General features: G+C 43.7%; 1 protein-coding gene across 5 annotated transcripts in view; it reads right to left on the bottom strand.

The window, feature by feature from the left end:
- The window catches only part of LOC110494640 (kazrin), a 243,714-nt gene extending 230,866 nt beyond the window's left edge, over positions 1-12,848 (bottom strand). For 4 of the 5 annotated variants that reach the window (XR_016488067.1, XR_005036682.2, XM_036948231.2 and 1 more), the window contains exon 1: positions 12,154-12,491. Coding sequence is in view for 3 of the 5 variants with exons in the window: in XM_036948231.2 (XP_036804126.1) it covers positions 12,154-12,229 (76 nt within the window). In the remaining 2 variants the exon portion in view is untranslated. Of the gene's footprint in view, positions 1-12,153 lie in introns of all 5 variants that reach the window. The other variant, XM_021569878.3, reaches the window with a different exon arrangement.
- Between the last annotated feature and the right edge of the window lie 11,457 nt (positions 12,849-24,305).

The raw sequence follows: 24,305 nt of genomic DNA, 5'->3' as shown, positions 1-24,305 counted from the left end.
TTATGTAAATTACCCTATCAGCTTCCAGAGTCATGACATAATTTTCTGAAATTTTCCAAGCTGTTTAAAGGCACAGTCAACTTAGTGTATGTAAACTTCTGACCCACTGGAATCTTGATACAGTGAATTATTAGTGAAATAATCTGTCTGTAAACAATTGTTGGAAAAATTACTTGTGTTATGCACAAAGTAGATGTCCTAACCATCTTGCCAAAACTGTAGATTGTTAACAAGAGTGGTTGAAAAACCAGTTTTAAATGACTCCAACCTAAGTGTATGCAAACTTCCGATTTCAACTGTATTTACGCACAGACTTTTATCTGCGACAAGTCAATGTGATGGAAGCACAACTCTGACGGGAAAATGCGCATATTGCTTGTATGCAGATTTTAGAATATTCCCAAGAAAATCGGTTGCCAATTGGACTGAAGTGTAGCGATAGACACCTTAAAGACTGGCAAGTGTGTTAGTCCAGTGACACTTTGATTATGCCTGCACATCATGGCATGGGCAGATTGGCCGTCTGGCAAATGCCAGAAGGGACGGACCATGTTTTGTTAGGGTGGGCTGGTCAAAAAATATATAAAAAAATAAATACTATCTCTGTTGCTATAATAATCTATATTGAGCATTTGGCTGACCAGTGGGCATCCGGTCGGAACCCCGCCCCCTAGATGGGCTGCCCGGTTTTCTGTTTGGCTGAGGTGGCGTAAATTCACATTCAAAGTCAAACGCGTATCAAAAGATAGTGAGACCTGCTCTCTTTGTCAGTCACTCAGTCAGAACATATGATCATGGATTGTAAAAAAACAGAAAGTTGGTGCCGAAAAAGTTAGAGAGACCAAAAAAAGGATTCTTGAGGCCGACACTGCTAAATGTCTCAAATGAACGACTTACAGTATTTGCTAAAAGTTCTGGTTCAGTTATAGTGGTGAGTTGTATCTCCAGACTCCATTGTACATGCAATATCTGTTTAAAAATGAGCTGGTTCAAAATAGGTGTTCAAAAAGGAGGCAGGCCATGTTTTGCCAGTCACTAGTACAGTAAAGGTTGAGAGACCCTGTACTGTAGTGTACTGCTTATCTTATGTGTCAGTAGCACTACCGTCTGTGTGTGTGTAAGTAGCTAGTGGTGTGATGTGGCCTGGTGTGGGTAAAATGCCAGGGCTGAATTTTTGTCCCAGTCCGCCCATGCATCATGGTTCACCAGCCATCCCACACATATAAAGAATAAGTTACAGACCAGCCAAAACAAGCGTCTAGGAATTGCACTTAAACTCTCCCCTCATATTCATCTGGAGGTTGAGCATTTTAAGCAGCTAGGCTTGCTATCTGTGGACAAAAAGAGTAGTATTAATTAAACTTGGTCTGAATTATCACGTACTCAGCCCCCAGGTACCTATCCAACTATTTTTCATTTGTTAGAGACGTCCACCAGCATACTACCAGAGCAAGAGATTTTCACTGTTTTAAATATGAGTCTATCTGATAAGAAGATATACCGGCCCTGTTGAGTGGAACAAACTACCACAGCAACTCAAAGTCACACCAACCATAACCTCTTTTAAAAATAATGTCAAAAGCTGGCTAATGTGTGAACAGTATAACATTTTGATGTCTATATCTATGTAATTCCATATGTATTTATGTATAAAAATAAAAAGATGTCACTGGTGTAGAGAGGAGTAGGCAGGAGGCAGTCGCAGGTTTAGAATGACTGAATGTATTTAAGCGCCATAGATCAAAGCAGCACGAAACCCAAACGCTGTTGTGCTCAAAATATATCTTTATAAACAAAAAGGCACAGGGCAAACCCAAAGTGCAAAATATAAAGTAGTCAGGAAATAGTGGGACTGATTCCTCTCAGGAAAACAAGTAACATTTACAACCGACAAAGACAAATGTCAGAGGGAGAATATATACAGTGATAGAGTGGGGATTGGAACCAGGTGTGTGTAATGATGACAAGACAAGTCTGGGGTTGATGAGTAAAGGGCGTTTGCCAGCAGCAGCTTCGGCAGCCCCTAGAAGGCCGGCGACGCCGAACCCCTGAGCTGGGCAGCCAAAACGACGAATGGTTTCAACTGGAAACCATTTATCCGGAGGCTGCATTCATTGTAGCTGGGGATTTTAACAAGGCTAATCTGAAAACAAGACTCCCTAAATTTTATCAGCATATCGATTGCGCAACCAGGGGTGGAAAGACCTTGGATCATTGTTACTCTAACTTCCGCGATGCATATAAGGCCCTGCCCCGCCCCCCTTTCGGAAAAGCTGACCACGACTCCATTTTGTTGATCCCTGCCTACAGACAGAAACTAAAACAAGAGGCTCCCACGCTGAGGTCTGTCCAACGCTGGTCCGACCAAGCTGACTCCACACTCCAAGACTGATTCCATCACGTGGACTGGGACATGTTTCGTATTGCGTCAGACAACAACATTGACGAATACGCTGATTCGGTGTGCGAGTTCATTAGAACGTGCGTTGAAGATGTCGTTCCCATAGCAACGATTAAAACATTCCCTAACCAGAAACCGTGGATTGATGGCAGCATTCGCGTGAAACTGAAAGCGCGAACCACTGCTTTTAATCAGGGCAAGGTGTCTGGTAACATGACCGAATACAAACAGTGCAGCTATTCCCTCCGCAAGGCTATCAAACAAGCTAAGCGTCAGTACAGAGACAAAGTAGAATCTCAATTCAACGGCTCAGACACAAAAGGCATGTGGCAGGGTCTACAGTCAATCACGGACTACAGGAAGAAATCCAGCCCAGTCACGGACCAGGATGTCCTGCTCCCAGGCAGACTAAATAACTTTTTTGCCCGCTTTGAGGACAATACAGTGCCACTGACACGGCCTGCAACGAAAACATGCGGTCTCTCCTTCACTGCAGGCCCAGACGGCATCCCCAGCCGCGCCCTCAGAGCATGCGCAGACCAGCTGGCCGGTGTGTTTACGGACATATTCAATCAATCCCTATACCAGTCTGCTGTTCCCACATGCTTCAAGAGGGCCACCATTGTTCCTGTTCCCAAGAAAGCTAAGGTAACTGAGTTAAACGACTACCGCCCCGTAGCACTCACTTCCGTCATCATGAAGTGCTTTGAGAGACTAGTCAAGGACCATATCACCTCCACCCTACCTGACACCCTAGACCCACTCCAATTTGCTTACCGCCCAAATAGGTCCACAGACGATGCAATCTCAACCACACTGCACACTGCCCTAACCCATCTGGACAAGAGGAATACCTATGTGAGAATGCTGTTCATTGACTACAGCTCGGCATTCAACACCATAGTACCCTCCAAGCTCGTCATCAAGCTCGAGACCCTGGGTCTCGACCCCACCCTGTGCAACTGGGTACTGGACTTCCTGACGGGCCGCCCCCAGGTGGTGAGGGTAGGCAACAACATCTCCTCCCCGCTGATCCTCAACACTGGGGCCCCACAAGAGTGCGTTCTGAGCCCTCTCCTGTACTCCCTGTTCACCCACGACTGCGTGGCCACGCACGCCTCCAACTCAATCATCAAGTTTGCGGACGACACAACAGTGGTAGGCTTGATTACCAACAACGACGAGACGGCCTACAGGGAGGAGGTGAGGGCCCTCGGAGTGTGGTGTCAGGAAAATAACCTCACACTCAACGTCAACAAAACTAAGGAGATGATTGTGGACTTCAGGAAACAGCAGAGGGAACACCCCCCTATCCACATCGATGGAACAGTAGTGGAGAGGGTAGCAAGTTTTAAGTTCCTCGGCATACACATCACAGACAAACTGAATTGGTCCACTCACACAGACAGCATTGTGAAGAAGGCGCAGCAGCGCCTCTTCAACCTCAGGAGGCTGAAGAAATTTGGCTCGTCACCAAAAGCACTCACAAACTTCTACAGATGCACAATCGAGAGCATCCTGGCGGGCTGTATCACCGCCTGGTACGGCAACTGCTCCACCCTCAACCGTAAGGCTCTCCAGAGGGTAGTGAGGTCTGCACAACGCATCACCGGGGGCAAACTACCTGCCCTCCAGGACACCTACACCACCCGATGTCACAGGAAGGCCATAAAGATCATCAAGGACATCAACCACCCGAGCCACTGCCTGTTCACCCCGCTATCATCCAGAAGGCGAGGTCAGTACAGGTGCATCAAAGCTGGGACCGAGAGACTGAAAAACAGCTTCTATCTCAAGGCCATCAGACTGTTAAACAGCCACCACGAACACTGAGTGGCTGCTGCCAACACACTGACACTGACTCAACTCCAGCCACTTTAATAATGGGAATTGATGGGAAATGATGTAAATATATCACTAGCCACTTTAAACAATGCTACCTTATATAATGTTACTTACCCTACATTATTCATCTCATATGCATACGTATATACTGTACTCTATATCATCGACTGTATCCTTATGTAATACATGTATCACTAGCCACTTTAACTATGCCACTTTGTTTACATACTCATCTCATATGTATATACTGTACTCGATACCATCTACTGTATCTTGCCTATGCTGCTCTGTACCATCACTCATTCATATATCCTTATGTACATATTCTTTATCCCCTTACACTGTGTACAAGACAGTAGTTTTGGAATTGTTAGTTAGATTACTTGTTATTACTGCATTGTCGGAACTAGAAGCACAAGCATTTCGCTACACTCGCATTAACATCTGCTAACCATGTGTATATGACAAATACAATTTGATTTGATTTGATTTGGTGTGACAATAGGGACCACAAAGTCCAACTTTATTGTGTAATCTCGGTCACTTTTAAAAATCTTTGTACTGTCTGTATATACAGTGCATTCGGAAAGAATTCAGACCCCTTGACTTTTTTCACATTTTGTAACATTTCAGCCTTATTCTAAAATGGATTACATCGTTTTCCCCCCCACATCAATCTACACACATACCCCATAATGACAAAGGAAAAGGAACTAAGGATACCAACAATATCAATTGTTTCTGACTGTGACTCTGCACAGCTATTTTCAGGTCTGTCCAGAGATGTTACATTGGGTTCAAGTCCGGGCTCTGGCTGGGCCCCTCAAGGACATTCAGAGACTTGTCTCGATGCCACTACTGCTTTGTCTTGGCTGTGTGATTAGGGTCATTGTCCTGTTGGAAGGAGAACCTTCACCCCAGTCGGAGTTTCTGAGCGCTCTGAAGCAGGTTTTCATCAAGGATCTCTCTGTACTTTTCTCCATTCAACTGTTCCTTGATCCTGACTAGTCTCCCAGTCCCTGCCGCTGAAAACATCCCCACAGCATGATGCTGCCACCACCTTGCTTCACCGTAGGGATGGTGTCAGGTTTCCTGACTAGTCTCCCAGTCCCTGTTGCTGAAAACATCCCCACAGCATGATGCTGCCACCACCTTGCTTCACCGTAGGGATGGTGTCAGGTTTCCTCCGGATGTGACGCTTAGCATTCAGGCCAAAGAGTTCAATCTTGGTTTCATCAGACCAGAGAATCTTGTTTCTCATGTTTTGAGAGTCTTTAGGTGGCTTTTGGCAAACTTCACGCAGGCTGTCATGTGCCATTTACTGAGAAGTGCCTCGACACAATCCTGTCTCGGAGCTCTATGGACAATTTCTTTGACCTCATGACTTGGTTTTTGCTCTGACATGCAATGTCAACAGTGGGAACTTAGACAGCACTTGTGCCATTCCAAATCATGCCCAACAATTGAATTTACCACAGGTGGACTCCAATCAAGTTGTAGAAACCTCTCAAAGATGATCAATTGAAACAGGATCCACCTTTACAAAAAAATATATTCTCATAGAAAAGAGTCTGAATAGTTACGTAAATAAGGTATTTCTGTTTTTTATTTTTAATTACCAAAAATTCTAAAAACCTGTTTTCCCTTTGTCATTATGGGGTACTGTGTGTAGATTGATGAGGGGGAAAAAAATATTTTATCAATTTTTAAATTAGGCTGTAACGTAACAAAATGTGGAAAAAGTCAAGAGGTCTAAAACCAATCAATTCCAACTGTGCAGCGGCCATTTGATGAATGGAAAGAGACATCTGTTACAAAACACTAAAACGTTTAATGACATCAGATATTTCCCTAGTTGATCATTGTCTACAGACGGCTCTGATCATAGTGTTGGCCTAATGAAACAGGCAGGGAAAGTGAGCTTGTTTGTGGTGGTGGGTGAACCGTCAACCTTCTGGACCAAGGCCCTGCGTGGCATCGACTGTGCCACAAAAGCATGCTGAAGTGGCAAAGTCGATATCAAAGTTTATTAACACAGGGTCTCTACAGTTCTTAGTATGTGTGGTCATTAACATTATTTTGAGTTAATTCTATGAGTGGGAGGGTGTGCAGCCCCTATAAATAATGACTGCAACGTTATAGCAACTCTTCCCATGTTGAGGAGCAGAGAATCACATTGAAAGACAAACCTAGAGAATGGCATTGAAACAGAAACATATTACTGATCCAATTCATTCAATATTGATAGGTGACGATAATGACGCTGGCTAAAACCTACACTACCTGTCAAACGTTTGGGGTCACTTAGAAATGCCCTTGTTTTCCATGAAAACATACATGAAATTAGTTGAAAAATGAATAGGAAATATAGTCAACATGTTAACAAGGTTATAAATAATGATTTTTTAATTTAAATAATAATTGTGTCCTTCAAACTTGGCTTTCGTCAAATAATCCTCAATTTGCAGCAATTACAGCCTTGCAGACCTTTGGAATTCCAGTTGTCATTTTGTTGAGGTAATCTGAAGAGATTTCACCCCATGCTTCCTGAAGCACCTCCCACAAGTTGGATTGGCTTGATGGGCACTGCTTACATACCATACGGTCAAGCTGCTCCCACAACAGTGCAATAGGGTTGAGATCCGGTGACTCTGCTGGCCACTCCATTATAGACAGAATACCAGCTGACTGCTTCTTCCCTAAATAGTTTGGAGCTGTGCTTTGGGTCATTATCCTGTTGTAGGACTAAATTGGCTCCAATTAAGCTCCGTCCACAGAGTGATAGCCTTCCTTCTTCACAATCCCTTTTACCCTGTACAAATCTCCCACTTTACCACCACCAAAGCACCCCAGACCATCTCCTTTTACCCTGTACAAATCTCCCTGTCATGTACTGTCATGTTGTCTTGTCTCTGTCCTTTCCCTTCACCCTGTCTCCCTCTGCTGGTCGTGTTAGGTTACCTTTTCTCCCCCGCTTTCCCCCAGCTGTCCCTTGTCTCCTCTAACTACCCATTCACCCCGTTCCCCACCTGTTCCCTTTTTTCCCTCTGATTAGGTCCCAATATCTCTCTCTGTTTCTGCTCCTGTCCTTGTCGGATTCTTGTTTGTTTGTGTCATTCATGCCTGAACCAGACTGTCGTCATGTTTGCTGTAACCTTGTCCTGTCCTGTCGGAATCTGCCGGTCCATCTGAGCCTACCTATGTTTGGTAATTAAAGAAGCTCTGTTTAAGTTGATTCGCTTTTGGGTCCTCATTCACGCACCGTAACACTCCCACTTTACCACCACCAAAGCACCCCAGACCATCTCCTTTTACCCTGTACAAATCTCCCACTTTACCACCACCAAAGCACCCCAGACCATCTCCTTTTACCCTGTACAAATCTCCCACTTTACCACCACCAAAGCACCCCAGACCATCTCCTTTTACCCTGTACAAATCTCCCACTTTACCACCACCAAAGCACCCCAGACCATCACATTGCCTCCACCTTGCTTGACAGATGGTGTCAAACACTCCTCCAGCATCTTTTCATTTTTTCTGCGTCTCACGAATGTTCTTCTTTGTGATCCAAACAACTCAAACTTAGATTAATCTGTCCATAACACTTTTTTTCCAATCTTCTTCTGTCCAGTGTCTGTGTTCTTTTGCCCATCTTAATATTTTATTTTTATTGACCAGTCTGAGATATAGCTTTTTCTTTGCAACTCTACCTAGAAGGCCAGCATCCCAGAGTCGCCTCTTCACTGTTGACGTTCAGACTGGTGTTTTGCGAGTACTATTTAATGAAGCTGCAGGTTGAGGACTTGTGAGGCGTCTGTTTCTCAAACTAGAGACACTAATGTACTTGTCCTCTTTCTCAGTTGTGAGCCGGGGCCTTCCACTCCTCGTTCTATTCTGGTTAGAGCCAGTTTGCACTGTTCTGTGAAGGGAGTAGTACACAGCATTGTACGAGATCTATAGTTTCTTGGCAATTTCTTGCATGGAATAGCATTTATTTCTCAGAACAAGAATAGACTGATGAGTTTCAGAAGAAAGTTATTTGTTATTTTAGAAAGTTATTTCTGGCCATTTTAAGTCTGTAATCGAACCCACAAATGCTGATGCTCCAGATACTCAACTAGTCTAAAGAAGGCCAGTTTTATTGCTTCTTTAATCAGAACAACAGTTTTCAGCTGTGCTAACATAATTGCAAAATGGTTTTCTAATGATCAATTATCCTTTTAAAATGATAAACCTCGATTGGCTAACACAATGTGCCTTTGGAACACAGGAGTGATGGTTGCTGATAATTGTCTTCTGTACGCCTATGTAGATATTCCTTTAAAAATCAGCCGTTTCCAGTTACAATAGTCATCTACAACATTAACAATGTCTACACTGTATTTCTGATCAATTTGATGTTATTTTTATTTTAAAAATGTGCTTTTCTTTCAAAAACAAGGACATTTCTAAGTGACCCCAAACTTTTGAACGGTAGTGTACAATGTTTTGTGACAACAACAAAAAAGAGGTTCTGTCTTAGAATTCTAACCTGTTCAAAAACAGTAAATATTAACAGCAACTTCACTGAATAGCTGATTTGCATACAGTAATTGCATTAGCTTAATAGGTTTGGTGAGGCAGAGTGGGCGTGATAGTACAAACCAAGCTACAGTACAGTTGGTGTGACTCAATCAACCCCTTCATTTGCGTAAGTGCAAAAGCACATTTCCATTTAGCATGATACACACTGTACCTCGACTAGGCCTACTATTTCGAAAACATTTTCTAAGCCATCTTAAAGCTCAGTTGTGTACTGAATGTTCCCCCACACTCAAAGAGAAAGATAAGTGTTAGGCATCAAATGTGACAGCATTTGAGATTAGCCACATACGGTAGCAGCGGTGTGTGTGAATAAATCAGGACCGTGTGTGTGTGTGTAAGAGAGATAAAGGTTTGTCCTATATAATAAGGCCTAGCTCTGCTCTCCTAGATACAACAGAAGAGTCTCATCATCAGCAGCACTTCAAAACCCAGCACACACTTAGTGAAGAGGATTTGAGCCTCCTGAGATGCCCAGTCAGAGGCAGAATATTAATCAGGGCCCTGTCACCACCCAGACAGTAATACGCTCCTGAATATCAAACACATTAATGAGTCCACAGATACACTCAAACAAAGAGCATTATTTATATAAGGCTGCTCCTATGCAAAGAGAAGAGAGGAACAGAGAGAGACGCTCTCTCGGCAATAACAATGACAATACCCCACCAGGCTGGATTAGCTCATTTATCTCATCAAATCACTGCATGGCCCAGCAGCGAGTCGGCTAAATAAAGCACAATAACAGAAGAGATAGCAGATCCACTAGACTGCACCGCACCACAGCTCATTACACCCGGCCAAGGAACATGTGTTAGTGAGTTATGTTCTCATTATCACAAACAACTCTCTGTTTGCGCTTTAATACCGTGTGTTCCCAATCTAATTGTTTTTTTTTAATACTGTGTGTCTCTGTTGAATGGCACTGTTTAATCTGCCCAATGCCCTCCTCATTACCCAACATACATGTGTGAAGAGTCCGTTTGTATTAATGGTAGAGGGGAGCCATCCAAGGAAGTGGGTGAGTTCTCTTTGCAAGACGTTGGCTAGAGAGAGGGAGAGAGAGGGGTCCGCTCACCAACCAAGAATTCACTAAATGGGACAAACACCAAATTCTTCAAAAATATCTTCAGTGTACAACGTAAAACACCAAATAATCCATGCAGAGCAGAATTAGGCCGATACCCGCTAATTATCCAAATCCGGAAAAGAGAGAGTTAAATTCCACAACCACCTAAAAGCAAGCGATTCCCAAACCTTCCATAGATTAACCTGCAGAAGAGTCCCCTAAGCAAGCTGGTCCTGGGGCTTTGTTCACAAACAGACCCCACAGACCCCCAGGACAGCAACACAATTAGACCCAACCAAATCATGAGAAAACAAAAAGATAATTATTTCCAATGTGTCAAGTAATTAACAAAAAAACAGAGCAAACTAGAATGCTATTTGGCAGAATACCCGACCACTGTGACTGACCCCAAATGAAGGAAAGCTTTGACTATGTACAGACTCAGTGAGCAGAGCCTTGCTATTGAGAAAGGTTGCCGTAGGCAGACCTGGCTCACACTGACCACAAAATTAGGTGGAAACTGAGCTGTATTTCCTAACCTCCTGACAAATGTTCTGTATGACCTATATTACAGACACATATTTCCCTCAGATTACACAGACCCACAAAGAATTTGAAAACAAATCCAATTTCGAACAACTCCCATATCTATTGGGTGAAATACCACAGTATGCGATCACAGCAGCAAGATTTGTGACCTGATGCCACAAGAAAAGGACAACCAGTGAAGAACAAACACCAATGTAAATACAGCCTATATTTATTTGCACATCGTTACAAGTCTGTATATAGACATAATGTGACATTTGAAATGTCTTTATTCTTTTGGAACGTGTGTGTGTAATATTTACTGTTCCCTTTTTATTGTTTCTCTCTCTCTGAGAGAGAGAGAGAGAGAGAGAGAGAGAGAGAGAGAGAGAGAGAGAGAGAGAGAGAGAGAGAGAGAGAGAGAGAGAGAGAGAGAGAGAGAGAGAGAGAGAGAGAGAGAGAGAGAGAGAGAGAGAGAGAGAGAGAGAGAGAGAGAGAGAAAGAGAAAGAGAGAAAGAGAGAAAGAGAGAGAGAGAGAGAGAGAGAGAGAGAGAAAGAGAAAGAGAAAGAGAAAGAGAAAGAGAGAAAGAGAGAGAGAGAGAGAGAGAGAGAGAGAACCCTGAATATCAGCCAAACATGATTGATATGATGTTTGACTGATGCAGAGTCCTTTCAACGCATGTGTTAATTTTACTGATAATGTAATGGATTCAGCTGTCAGTAATTTAGACATCAGTCTGGGCAATGTACATTTCCTACATAGTCTCTCAGGGCCTGCTCCACTGCTGCCTTGCTATTGTAGTAAACTGTGTAAAGAAGAAAAAAATGCTGTCATGAAAGCAGGCAGTTTGACGAAGATGGAATTCCCAATGGTATTTTAACTTGTCAAACGAGGGAACAATATAGATTTCAGATGTTCTGTGAAAATAACAGTGATATGTATCTGGGGTGGTAGGTAGCCTGGCCGGTAGGAGCGTTGGGCCAGTAACTGAAAGGTTGCTGGATCGAGTCCCCGAGCTGACAAGGTAAAAACCTGTTGTTCTGAGCAAGGCAGTGAACCCACTTTTCCCCGGGCGCCGATGACGTGGATGTCGATTAAGGTAGCCACCTGCACCTCTCTGGGGATGGGTTAAATGCGGAAGACACATTTCAGGTGTATAACTGACTAGGTATCCCCTTTTTCCCTGCGCTGTGGAGATTACCCTGTTGTGAGATCACACTGCTATGATGTCATGCCTCCCTCTCTATACTGAACACTGGATATGTAAACTCAGCCCTGCTAGTGCTACAACTCAGCACAGCCACAGATATTAACCATGAGTACCAGCAGCTACATAAACCGTATATTTCCTCATGGGCACAAAAACAAAACAAACAACATCCTGCAATGGTTTGTGCACCTTACACTTTACCTAAAGCCCCTGTACACAGACCTCTGCCAACTCCCTTAATATCAACCTACATAGAAACCACCCCTCTACTCCAAAGAGACTGGAGAAGTGCAACAGCAATCCCATGAGATCTCAGCCTCGCTCTGTCTGAAACAGTCTCTGTTGCCTCCAAGCACCAGCTGAACTAAGGTTTCAGTGAGAGCCAGGAGCTCCGTTAAAACTGACAGATAGAGCAGGCTTGTTAACGATCTGATCTGGGAGCGATCTCCAGGAAGCCGATGGGGGATAAAACACTGACATGTTTAATAACGGGGTAGGTTGGTTTGGTTACTCACTGGCCTGCATGAGCTGTCCCTGACGTCCGAACACCTGGGAAAAGGTGGCGGGGCTGCAGGTGAGGGTATCCTCCATGGCTGTCCCACTGGTCCACACTGAGTGCACTAGGGGAATGAAGGTCAGAAACACTGCGTCACGGCGAGGCAGAGAGAGAGTGAGAATGGAGAGATAGAGAGAACAAGAAACAGAGAGAGAAAGGCTTGTTGAGGGCTTCCCGAGTCCTGGGGGTGAGCTGTCCTGGAGTCTGGAGAGAGTGAGGTGATTGCCCTCCACTGGACCAGTCCTGCTGCTAGTGCTGCTGTTGCTGCCAGAGAGAAACACAGCCCACTGCTCACACCCACACAAGCAGAGCAGAGCTTCTCACTGCACATATAATGAGAGGGGGTGTGCCTGCCTGAGTGTGTGAGGAGCGCTTGCGTGGTAGAGTTCTGGACGTGCCTGTGTGTGTCTGTTAGAGTGAGAGAGTGCAGGAGTGTTGGAGAAAGCAGCCCTGAGTGCAGCTGTTCCAGTAGTGCTGTGATCTTGCTCTGTGTCTGTGCGAGGCTGAAAGCAGATTCGGTAGCTGCAGGCTGAGAGAGGAACAGAGCAGAGAGAGGCTGGTTGTCTCCAGCAGGTGAAAGTCACACTTCCCTCTCGCTCTCTTTCTCTCTCCCTGGGCGAAGGTAGTATGCAGCAGCCTCTGGGAAAGGATGGCGGAAAAACAATTGTTGTTATCTGATCTGTTTTGCCCCTGTTCTCTCTGCCCACCCTCCCTTCCTCCTCCCCTCTCTATATCCCTAATAATCTCTTTCTCTCGTTCCCTCTCTCTCCCTCTCCCCATGCAAACCACCTCTGTCCATCTTAGAGCCCGAGCTGCTGCTTGGAAACGGATTTCTGCAACCCCAGCTCTTTATTTCTCTCTGGCGCTGGGAAAAGGGATGAGGGAGAAAGAAAGAGGTAGCGTAAAAGTCTGAATTCTATATTTGTTACCCGAGGCTTCGCTTTTCAAAAAGCACAACCAGAAACACTGAATATGAGGTGAAAAGGAGCACACACTGTAGCTTACTTAAACCCATTATTAATGTATTACTCTATGTTACATGTAGTGTGGAAACAAACTGCTCCACTGTTGCATTTGATGAGATGTGTGCCAATGATTATAAGCATCTGAAAATACATAAATGTTCACCTACAGTAATTGCAAAGATACATCAACATGTTGATGGATATTAAACATAGGATATTATACATAGGCATGAAAGGAATATCCAATTAAATTGAGACAATAATACTTCAGATCCTGAGGCACCTTGAAGCGTAAAGTGCCCATTATTTATTTAGGGGTTGGCATGGAAACCACCCTCAGACACATTATGACACACTTATTCCTACACAATGAAGGCACAAACCCATAATATTCCTCTCAGTGAGTCCACCTCTCTTTCTCTGTTCTGTTTAGGTCCTGACCCTTCTGCAGGATGTCAGCCAGCTCCTCCGTTTAACAGGCCATTTCCCTGTTAGCAAAACATTCCCAGGAAGCCCATTGTCACTGAGCCCTCTGTCACACTGCTGTGCTGTTAAGAGCTTACACACAGAGGACCTGACTATGGCACTCGCGTCACATCCTTCTGTTTTGAAAGGAAATGTTGCAGCAGGACACTCCAACAGCTACTGTGGGAGATCAGCCCTCGGCTGGCAGGCTAAAGCAGGTGACAACGCAGGTTAACAGATCTGGACATATTTGCTTGGCTAAGTGAATAAATAGCCATAGGCATGCACATGCTTTACTGTCTGCAGTTGAAGATTCATCCAATCTAAGACATTCAAGTAGGTGAACAGTTAACCCCATACAAAAAAGTGTAGATATCTGACACCACACCCACCCTAACATAGCAGGTAAAAAGTACCCTCATCTCACAAACACTCGTGTAGATGGACAGCCGCCCTATATCAGAGGCAAATCATTCCTATAGAGACATAAATGAACTGAGTCTATGGGACAGGCTCAGCTGTGGTATGACATGAACAATGACAAGAGACACAGAGAAGATGGCTCCTCACTGAAATCTCTGCCTACAGATGTAGGATCTTAATTTGAGCCAGTTTGCTACAGCAGGAAAATAATTTCTACAATTGTAAAGAAACTTTGAAAAGTGCTATGTACGTCCAATGTATTATTATTATTACAATAATCCTGCAGCAAAAGGAAACGTCAATTATTATACATTTCATACATTTTTGTAAGGGGAAATCTAACTCCAGAAGCCTTTTAAACCTCATATACACTACACATTTGTCATTTCCTGCAAAGTTCTCCTGCAACAGGGTGATCAAATTAAGATCCAACATCTGTAAGTCAGACTGATGTCCGTTGGAATTCATTATTCATCCCCTCTCTAACTTCATTGGCCATTCTCTTCTTTTTGTTTTTTTGTTTAATTTATATTTGTATTTTTTTTACAATACAAAACATACAGCAACATCCACAACATCACCCCTACCCAGACCCATCTGTTCACACCCCCATCTCCAGTACCCGCATCACTCTCCGCCACATGGCCTCAAACTGTTTGATTTCCAGTTTTTACGTATATGTTTTTTCAAGATGATTGACAGAAAAGTATCGTCCTACCCATTGGGTATCTCACTGCATATAACATGTCTTGAAATATGCAGACAGAAGGATTAAAAGTACATTTACATTGTAATACTTTGACAGCCAACTTTCTATCTCTGCCCATAACTTTTGGACTGTCACAACTTCCGCCGAAGTCGGTTCCTATCCTTGTTCGGAAGGCGTTTGGTGGTCGACGTTGCCGATGGGACGGCTGCAAGCTGCCAGGGTTTCTTGCTGCAGCTGGATCTATACCTGACAAACGTCCACCCGGCTCCTTCGGGCAGTGAGAGGATGTCCGCCCTCGTCTCGTGCCTCTCGGGGAAAGCCCTGGAGTGGGCCAACGCTGTGTGGGGAGAAGGAGACGCGGCACTGGACGACTTTGAGGATTTCACCCGCCGCTTCTGGGCCGTCTTCGACCACCCGCCCGAGGGTAGAGTGGCGGGTGAACGTCCATTCATACAACGTCTCTCGGTCCCAGCTTTGATGCACCAGACCTCTCCCTCTGGATGATAGCGTGGTGAACAGGCAGTAGCTTGGTGTCATTGACTATCTTTTTGGCCTTCCTGTGACATCGGGTGGTGTAGGTTGTCCTGGAGGGCAGGTAGTTTGCCCCCAGTGATGCGTTGGGCAGACCGCACCAACCTCTGGAGATTTTAGAGTAAACTGAAGATATTTTTAGCAAGGAGGACATTGAGTTTTCTATATTGATCAGGTATATCAGTAGATCATCTGCAAATACATTTTAAATAAGTTTTTATTCATGTTTACCAATTCTGATACCTGTTACATTTGCGTCCTGTCTAATTCTTTCTGCAAGTGGTTCAAGTGCCAGTGCAAACAGGAGGGGGGAGAGAGGACATTCCTGTCTTGTGCGCCTTTCTAAAGCAATTTCATCAGATAATGTATTATATTTTTTGCATTAGGACATTTATATCATATTTTTATAAAATTAATTATGTCAGCTGGAAAGTTGAAAGCTTTCAAAGTTTTGAATAGAAAAGGCTGTTGAAAGCTTTTTCAGCATCAACAGCCGTTGTATTAAACTGAAACATGTTCTTCTATTTGTTTGTAAGTGTCTATTTTTAATGAACCCTGTTTGATTGATATGTATCAAGTCTGGTAAGACTTTTGCCATTCTATTGCTTATGAACTTTGTTATTATCTCATTTTAACACTTTATTAAACTTATGGGTCTATAATCAGCAGGGGACTCCCCCGATTTTCCTGGTTTTAATATACCTGAAATAACTGTTTGATACATGGCACTAGGAAGCACTGAATTGAGTGACATACAGTATGTGTTGTCATTTGTGTAAATAGGGGCACTACTTTGCCCCAAAATGTTAAATAGAATTCTGTGGAAGCCATCCATTCCATCCATTTGCCTGCTTATAGTTGCTTCAGGGTTGTTGAGTTTAAGAAGGCTGTAGGATCAGTCCAATTGTTGTTTATTTCAAATGTATATAGATTTTCAAAGAAGCTTTTACAATTGTTTAATTAATATCGTTGTTGTTTCTAACACATTTGTATCTTTATCTTTTAAAATTATAACTGGTTTGGCGTGTATTCATTTTATGAGGGCTGCAAGATGTTTACCAGGTTTATTTGCGATTAAATAGTATTCTTTGAGTTTAACGGGTAGTTGTTGGCTCTTTTCAAAAGTAAAAGATCGCATTCCTGCTTTAAGTTCAGAAATGTATTTTCTTCTTTAAAGATTTGTTTATGGGCTTTTTCTAAAATAGGGATTTATTTTTCTTTAATTTACATTTCTAACTCAGATTTAATTTTAGCAGAGTATGAGATTGTAATTCCTCTAAAGTACACCTTTAAAGCATCCCATATTATGTTGGGGGATAGCTTTTCTTTGTCCTCTATGTCTACATTTGTAAAGGTAAAGGTTTTTATTTATTTATTGACATATTTAATACATTTATGGGCTTGAAGTTGCGCTCTGTTAATTCTTCATATCAGAGCATTTTTTGCTTTTTTGCTTTAGCTTTTCTTACTTTGAGAAAAAAGGAGTAGTCTTTTCATTGTTGGGAATAGTAATCTCCAGGTATCTTGTAAATTATTTTCAGCCTCTTTGGAGGTTCCTTGAATTTGCCTGTCAATCTTATCAAATGTATGATTTAGGTTGCTTGCTAAATTAATAGGTCCTGCCTGGATTTGATCTAATATTGTTACACCCTGAGCTGTTTCACCTGTCTTGTGTCTCCATCCCCTCCAGGTGTCGCCCATTTTCCCCATTATCCCCTGTGTATTTATACTTGTGTTCTCTGTACTCTTTTTCTCTTCTCCGGGAGAGAAGCTGCCCGGAAACAAATCCAGCAATGGCAGGAATCCTGCCGTGTGGCCGACTATGCGGTGGATTTCTCCACGTTGGCAGCGGAAAGTGCTTGTAACCAGGAAGCACTGTTCGATATGTTCCTGCACGGCGTCTCAGAGGAGGTCAAGGATGAGCTTGCTGCTCGGGAGTTACCCACAGATCTTGATTCCCTCATCGCTTTGACCATCCAAAACTATGGGCGACCACGGGAATGATGGAGGAAGAGGAAATTCGACTTCGCTCGTACGTCCAGGGATTCCACCTTGCCTCCGAGCCATCTCGGAAGTCCCCAACGATCTTCTTGCCGAGAGAACCCGAGGCTTCCCAACCTTCCCCGAGAGTTGCCGAAGACGGCTGAGTCACTGCTTTCCGAGCCTATGCAACTAGGTAGAGCTGGGCTATCACCAGCGGAACGGCAATACAGGATCAACACAAAGTGTTGTCTGTACTGCGGGGCTCTTGGTAATTTTGTATCCTCTTGTCCTTTAAAAAGATCAGGCTCACTGGTAGGAGCAAGTACTCGTGGGACATATGGAGAACTTTCCTGCTTCTCTTGCTCGCACCCCTATTCATGCCATTCTTCTGTGGGGAAACCAGTATAAATCTCTCTGGGTCCTCATTGACTCTGGGGCCAATGAGAGTTTTTTGGACACTACACTGGCTTCTGAGCTGAACATCCCCACTCAGCCCCTCTCCACTCCCATGTATGTTAGAGCGCTGGACGGGCTCTCTATAGGCCGGGTCACTCATATTACCACTCCCATCAACCTACGGATGTCAGGGAATCACAGCGAGACTATTCAATTCCTGCTCATCAAGTCTCCTCAGATACCCATGGTATTGGGATTCTCCTGGCTCCAGTGACACAATCCCCTCATCAACTTGTCTACTGGTGCCATCATGGGCTGGAGTCCATTCTGCCACGCTCAGTTTCTGAAGTCAGCACAACCTGCCCGGGAACATCTTTCTGCGTGCTCTGAAAGTGCCCCGGACCTCTCCGCCATTCCCGCGGAGTACCATCTTCGAGAGGTGTCCAACAAGGCCCGGGCCACTTCGCTTCCTCCCGATGGTGGCTCCTTGGGAGGAGAAGGCATCGTGCAGCTGGCCCGGGTCTGCTGGGTTAGTCATGGCCAGTTTGTACTATCAGGTTTGAAGGTAAGACCCAGATGCAGTCTGTGTCCGAAAAAAAACAATGTTTATTACAGCTTCACCACTGCTCCTGCCATCCTGTACCTTTGCCCCACCTCTGGATCACCGACCTCTGCCTGACCCGACCCTGAGCCTGCCTGCCATCCTGTACCCTTCCCCCACTACTTTGGATATTGACCCCTGCCTGCCTTGACCTGTTGTTTGGCTGCCCTGTTGCTGTAATAAACATTGTTACTCCAACACAGTCTGCATCTGGGTCTTACCTTCAAACCTGATAAATATAGCTTTAATGCTATCTAAAAACACCCGATTTGTCCCTGGCGGGAAAAACAATGAAATCAATGTGTATTTTTCACCATGTAAGGTACAATTCCAGCTAGCAACTGGAACGAGCTGCAACAAACCCTCAAACTGGACAGGTTTACCTAAATCTCTTCATTCAAAGAATCAATCATGGACACTCTTACTGAGAGTTGTGGCTGCTTTGCGTGATGTATTGTTGTCTCTACCGTCTTGCCCTTTGTGCTGTTGTCTGTGCCCAATGATGTTTGCACCATGTTTTGTGCTGCTACCATGTTGTGTTGCTACCATGTTGTTGTCATGTTGTGTTGCTACCATACTGTGTTGTCATGTGTTGCTGCCTTGCTATGTTGTTGTCTAAGGTCTCTCTTTATGTCGTGTTCTGATGTGTGTTTTGTCCTATATTTATATTGTTTTATTTTTAATCCCAACCCCCTGTCCCTACAGGAGACCTTTTGCCTTTTGGTAGGCCGTCATTGTAAATAAGAATTTGTTTTTAACTGACTTGCCTAGTTAAATAACATTCAACATCAGAAAACGGCGTTCTTGGTCCGTGTGCTGTGATATAAAGGAAAAGGGTATATTCTTATTAATGCCATTCTCTTTGAACAGCAAGTCAGGACTGGGAATGCTTTTTTAGAACACAGAAGGCTGTGTGCTGTGATGTGTGCGCAGCAGCAGTCATACCCCTCCCACAGAGCTCGCTGACACATTCTATAGAGAAGACAGATTACTACACTCCTCAGGCTTTAGGATGAGCTGAGTGTTTGGAACAATGAGGGTTACAGAGCAATGTTGCGTACAGAAATGCAGAAACTGCACCCCTTCAGGAATAGGATATGTTACAATCTTGATTCACAAATGATGAATACTGTGGTGTTATGTGCATCTGGTAATTCAGCATTTGCATGGTACTGAATATAATAGTACTATATATCATGGTACTATACATCATGATACTATACTGTATACAATATCTTATGGTACTATACTGTATATCATGGTACTGTATATCAGCACATATACGTGCAGTAGCAGCTACAGTGTGTCACACCAAATGTGTGTCACAGGAGGTTGGTGACACCTTAATTGGGGAGGACGAGCTCGTGACAATGGCTGGAGCAGAATTATCATGAGTCGTCCTTCCCTCAGTAGCCTCCTGTGGTGTGTCCATGCACTTCGGCCTGCTTTCCTCTGTATCGTAGTTTATTTAGTGCTCCCTGGCTGGCTGGTGTAGAGCTGCATGGGATTACCATTTTTATGAATCCGACGAGGCCCCGTACACCGCAATCAGGAGTGAGTGTAGTGATATTTCATTCTGACAGCCGGGGCATGGCACAGCGCTCCTCTCCACACAGAGCACCCATAAACAACAACACCAGCCCACGGGGGAACCATAAACCATACCGCCATGGCACCAGGGGAAAGAAAATCATGTTGCACCATCCCACTGAATAAATCAAATTCACACATTACATTAGATTCCTCATTCACCTATCAATCTCAAAGCTCCACACACCTTTCCAGTAAAACAAATGCATTAGAGAAGTTCTAGTCCAAAATATATTCCAATTATCCTGTGACTAGTATGGTTTATTGCAGCTTGTCTGGTGAGTGAGCTTGATAGGCCATTAATGTGTGTGAGGTTGTGGCGGATGGGCCTTGGACAAATCCTCTCAGCACAGACGCACGCTGGCCAGAACCTGTCTCTAAGCGTGTTCATGGAAAAGCAGCATCAATGTGATGGCGATACAACGGCCTACCATTCAGTAAACTACCCTGCTTTTTCTGCCAGTAAAAGACATAAGGACTGATGTGACGTGAATGGCACTTACTTTGTCCATGTGGTCTGCTGATACAGATCTAAAGAGACAGTGAAAGACTGCTCCTTAAACGCGTCCTGGATAGAGGATAATGTTAATGTTATTCAAGAACAATAATGGTAAAGGTTAAAATTGCTATTCTTAATATTATAGTAGATACAGATAGTGGCATAATATCTAGTATAACAGATCATATAATAACAATAATATAATCATATCTAAGCCCTCTCGACTACAGAGGGTGGTGCGGTCTGCACAACGCATCACCGGGGGCAAACTACCTGCTCTCCAGGACACCTACAACACCCGATGTCACAGGAAGGCAAAAAAGATAATCAAGGACAATAACCACCCGAGCCACTGCCTATTCACCCTGCTTCCATCCAGAAGGCAAGGTCAGTACAGGTGCATCAAAGCTGGGACAGAGACATAGAAGCTGTTTTTCAATCTCAAGGTCATCAGATTGTTAAACAGCCACCACTAGCACAGAGAGGAGGCTGCCTACCTACAGACTTGATATCATTGGCCACTTTAATACATGGAACACTAGTCACTTTAATAATTACATTTATTTATTTTTTACATATCTCACATTACTCATCTCATATGTATATACTGTATACTTCACTATATATTCTTTACTATCTATTGCATCTTAGCCACTGTCACTGCTCATCCATATATTTTATACTTTATATTCTCATCCCATTCCTTTACTAGATTGTGTGTATTAGGTTCTGTTGTGGAATTTGTTAGATATTAGGTTTTGTTGTGGAATTGTTAGATATTACCTGTTAGATACTGCTGCACTGCCGGCTCTAGAAGCATTTCACTACACTCACAATAACATCTGCTAACCATGTGTGTGACCAATAACATTTGATTTGATACAGGGTGAGTTTACTCTCTCTGATGACTGACAGCAGTCTACAGAATCACCCCCCATGTCCAAAATCAGCACCAAAGTTTACACCTCGAAATGAATGTGTTCAGGGTTCATGTCAGACGAATACACTCCATCACTGATAAAATTACTTGACTACTGTAAGGTCACGGTCTGCTGCTCCACAAAAAGAGCTGTGTAGTGAAGATCAGACTGCATGAAGAAAACCTGGAAACAACCGTTAGCATTTGGAATATACTAAGCAAACTGTACTAATAAAAATGTATATTGAGCAGTGACACTGGAAGAACTGGGAAATGTTAAGCTTCCACGTGACATGGGGCCATGCATTATCATGATGAGACATGAGGTAATGGCAGCGGATGAATGGCAGGACAATGGGCCTCAGGATCTCATCACGGTATCTCTATGCATTCAAATTGCCATCAATAAAATGCAACTGTGTTCGTTGTCCGTAGTTTATGCCTGCTCTTACCATAACTGCACCGCCAACATGGGACACCCTGTTCACAACGTTGACAACAGCAAACCGCTCTCCCACACGATGCCATACACACTGTCTGCCATCTGCCTGGTACAGTTGAAACCAGGATTAATCCGTTAAGAGCACATTTAAATCAGTTAAGACGCCGAACTGCAGGCAGATCAAGACCCTGGTGAGGATGACAAGCCCGCAGATGAGCTTCCCTGAGACGGTTTCTGACAGTTTGTGCAGAAATTCTTCGGTTGTGCAAACCTACAGTTTCATCAGCTTTCTGGGTGAATGGTCTCAGACAATCCCGCAGGTGAAGAAGACGGATATGGAGATTCTGGGCTGGCGTGGTTACACATGGTCTGCGGTTGTGAGGCGAGTTGGACGTACTACCAAATTCTCTAAAATGACATTGGAGGCTTATGGTAGAGAAATGTAAATTCTATTCTCTGGCAACAGCTTTTGTGGACATTCCTACAGTCAGCATGCCAAATGCACTCTCCCTCAACTTGATGCATTGATGGAATTGTGTTGTGTGACAAAACTGCACATTTTAGAGTGGACTTTTATTGTTCCAAGCACAATGTGCACCTGTGTAATTATCATGTTGTTTAATCAGCTTCTTGATATACCACACCTGTCAGATGGCTGGATTATCTTGGCAAAGGAGAAATGCCAACAGGGCGTTTTTTTGTGCACAAAATATGAGGGAAATACAATTTTTTACATTTAATCTCATGAAACATGGGACCAACACTTTATATTTTTGTTCAGCATTCAGGAAGTATACAGACCCGTTGACATTTTCCACATTTGTTCCGTGACAACCTTACTCTAAAATGGTTTGAATGACTTTTTTCCCTTATTAATCTACACAGAATACCCCATACTGACAAACTGAAAACAGGTTTTAGAAATGTTTGCAGTATACAGAACCTTTGCTATGATATTCGAGCTCAGGTGCACCCTGTTTCCATTGATCATCCTTGAGATGTTTCTACAACTTGATTGGAGTTCACCTGTGGTAAATTCAATTCATTGGACATGATTAGGAAAGGCGCACACCTGTCTATATAAGGTCACACAGTTGACAGTGCATGTTAGAGCAAGAACCAAGCCATGCGGTCAAAGGAATTGTCTGTAGCGCTCCAAGACAGGATTGTCGAGGCACTGATCTGGGGAAGAGTACCAAAAAAGTTCTGCAGCATTGATGATCCCCGAGAACACAGTGGCCTCCATCATTCTTAAATTGAAGAAGTTTGGAACCACCAAGACTTTTCCTAGAGCTGGCCGCCCGGCAAAACTGAGCAATCGGGAGAGAAGGGCCTTGGTCGGGGAGGTGACCAAGAACCTGATGGTCACTCTGACAGTGCTCCAGAGTTCCTCTGTGGAGATGGGAGAAACTTCCAGAAGGACAACCATCTCTGCAGCACTCCACCAATCAGGCCTTTATGGTAAAAGGCACATGATAGCCAGCTTGGATCTTGCAAATAGGCACCTAAAGACTCTCAGACCATGAGAAACAAGATTCTCTGGTCTGATGAAACCAAGATTGAACTCTTTGGCCTGAATGCCAAATGGATGGAGGAAACCTTGCACCATCCCTAAGGTGAAGCATGGTGGAAGCCGCATCATGCTGTGGGGATGTTTTTCAGATGCAGGGACAGGAAGACTAGTCAGGGTCGAAGGAAAGATGAACGGAGCAAAGTACAGATCGATCCTTGATGAAAACCTGTTTCAGAGCGCTCAGGACCTCAGACTGGGGCGAAGGTTCACCTTCTGACAACACAACGACCCTAAGCACACAGCCAAGACAACGCAGAATTGACTTTGGGACAAGTCTCTGAATGTCCTTGAGTGGCCCAGCCTGAGCCCGGACTTGAACCCAATCAAACATCTCTGGAGAGACCTGAAAATAGCTGTGAAGCGACGCTCCCCATCCAACCTGACAGAGCTTGAGGATCTGCAGAGAAGAATGGGAGAAACTCCCCAAATACAGGTTTGCCAAGCTTGCAGCGTCATACTCAAGAAGACCCACGGCTGTAATCGCTGCCAAAGGTGCGTCAACAAAGTACTGAGTAAAGGTTCTGAATATTTGTGTACATTTATTTGTTTTATGTGCAAAAAGTTATAAAAACAGTTTTTGGGGGTGTTGTGTGTAGATTGATCAGGGGAAAAAACATTTTAATCCATTTGAGAATAAGGCTGTAAAGTAATAAAATGTGGAAAAGTCAAGGGGTCTGAATACGTTTTAAATGCACTGTACAGTACAATTGGTATTTGAAGCACAGGTTTTCTAAATATTGTGTAATTTCATAGCATATAATTAAAATTAATATTGTACGTTAAAGCTTTTACCTCAGTAGTCAAAACTATTTGACCTCTGTTTAAAATTGATGTTGTGTTTATGTTTTAGCACCAGCCTCAGACGTCTCAAGGTCACTGTGTCCTGGCCATCAACCAGACTTTCTGATTAGGTCACTTTCTGTCCTGGTCAGGCTGTATTGGAACAAAGATAGCGATTCCACTATCAGATAATACCTGATGCAATTTGTATGCAGTGCTCCTAAGTTTAAAGTAC

This window comes from Oncorhynchus mykiss, chromosome 17 (assembly GCF_057628025.1).
Source record: "Oncorhynchus mykiss isolate SJ-2025 chromosome 17, ASM5762802v1, whole genome shotgun sequence".
NCBI classification, from domain to species: Eukaryota; Metazoa; Chordata; class Actinopteri; order Salmoniformes; family Salmonidae; genus Oncorhynchus; species Oncorhynchus mykiss.
Note: the sequence above shows the minus strand (reverse complement) of the source record. Positions and strands in the feature narration are given on the sequence as shown.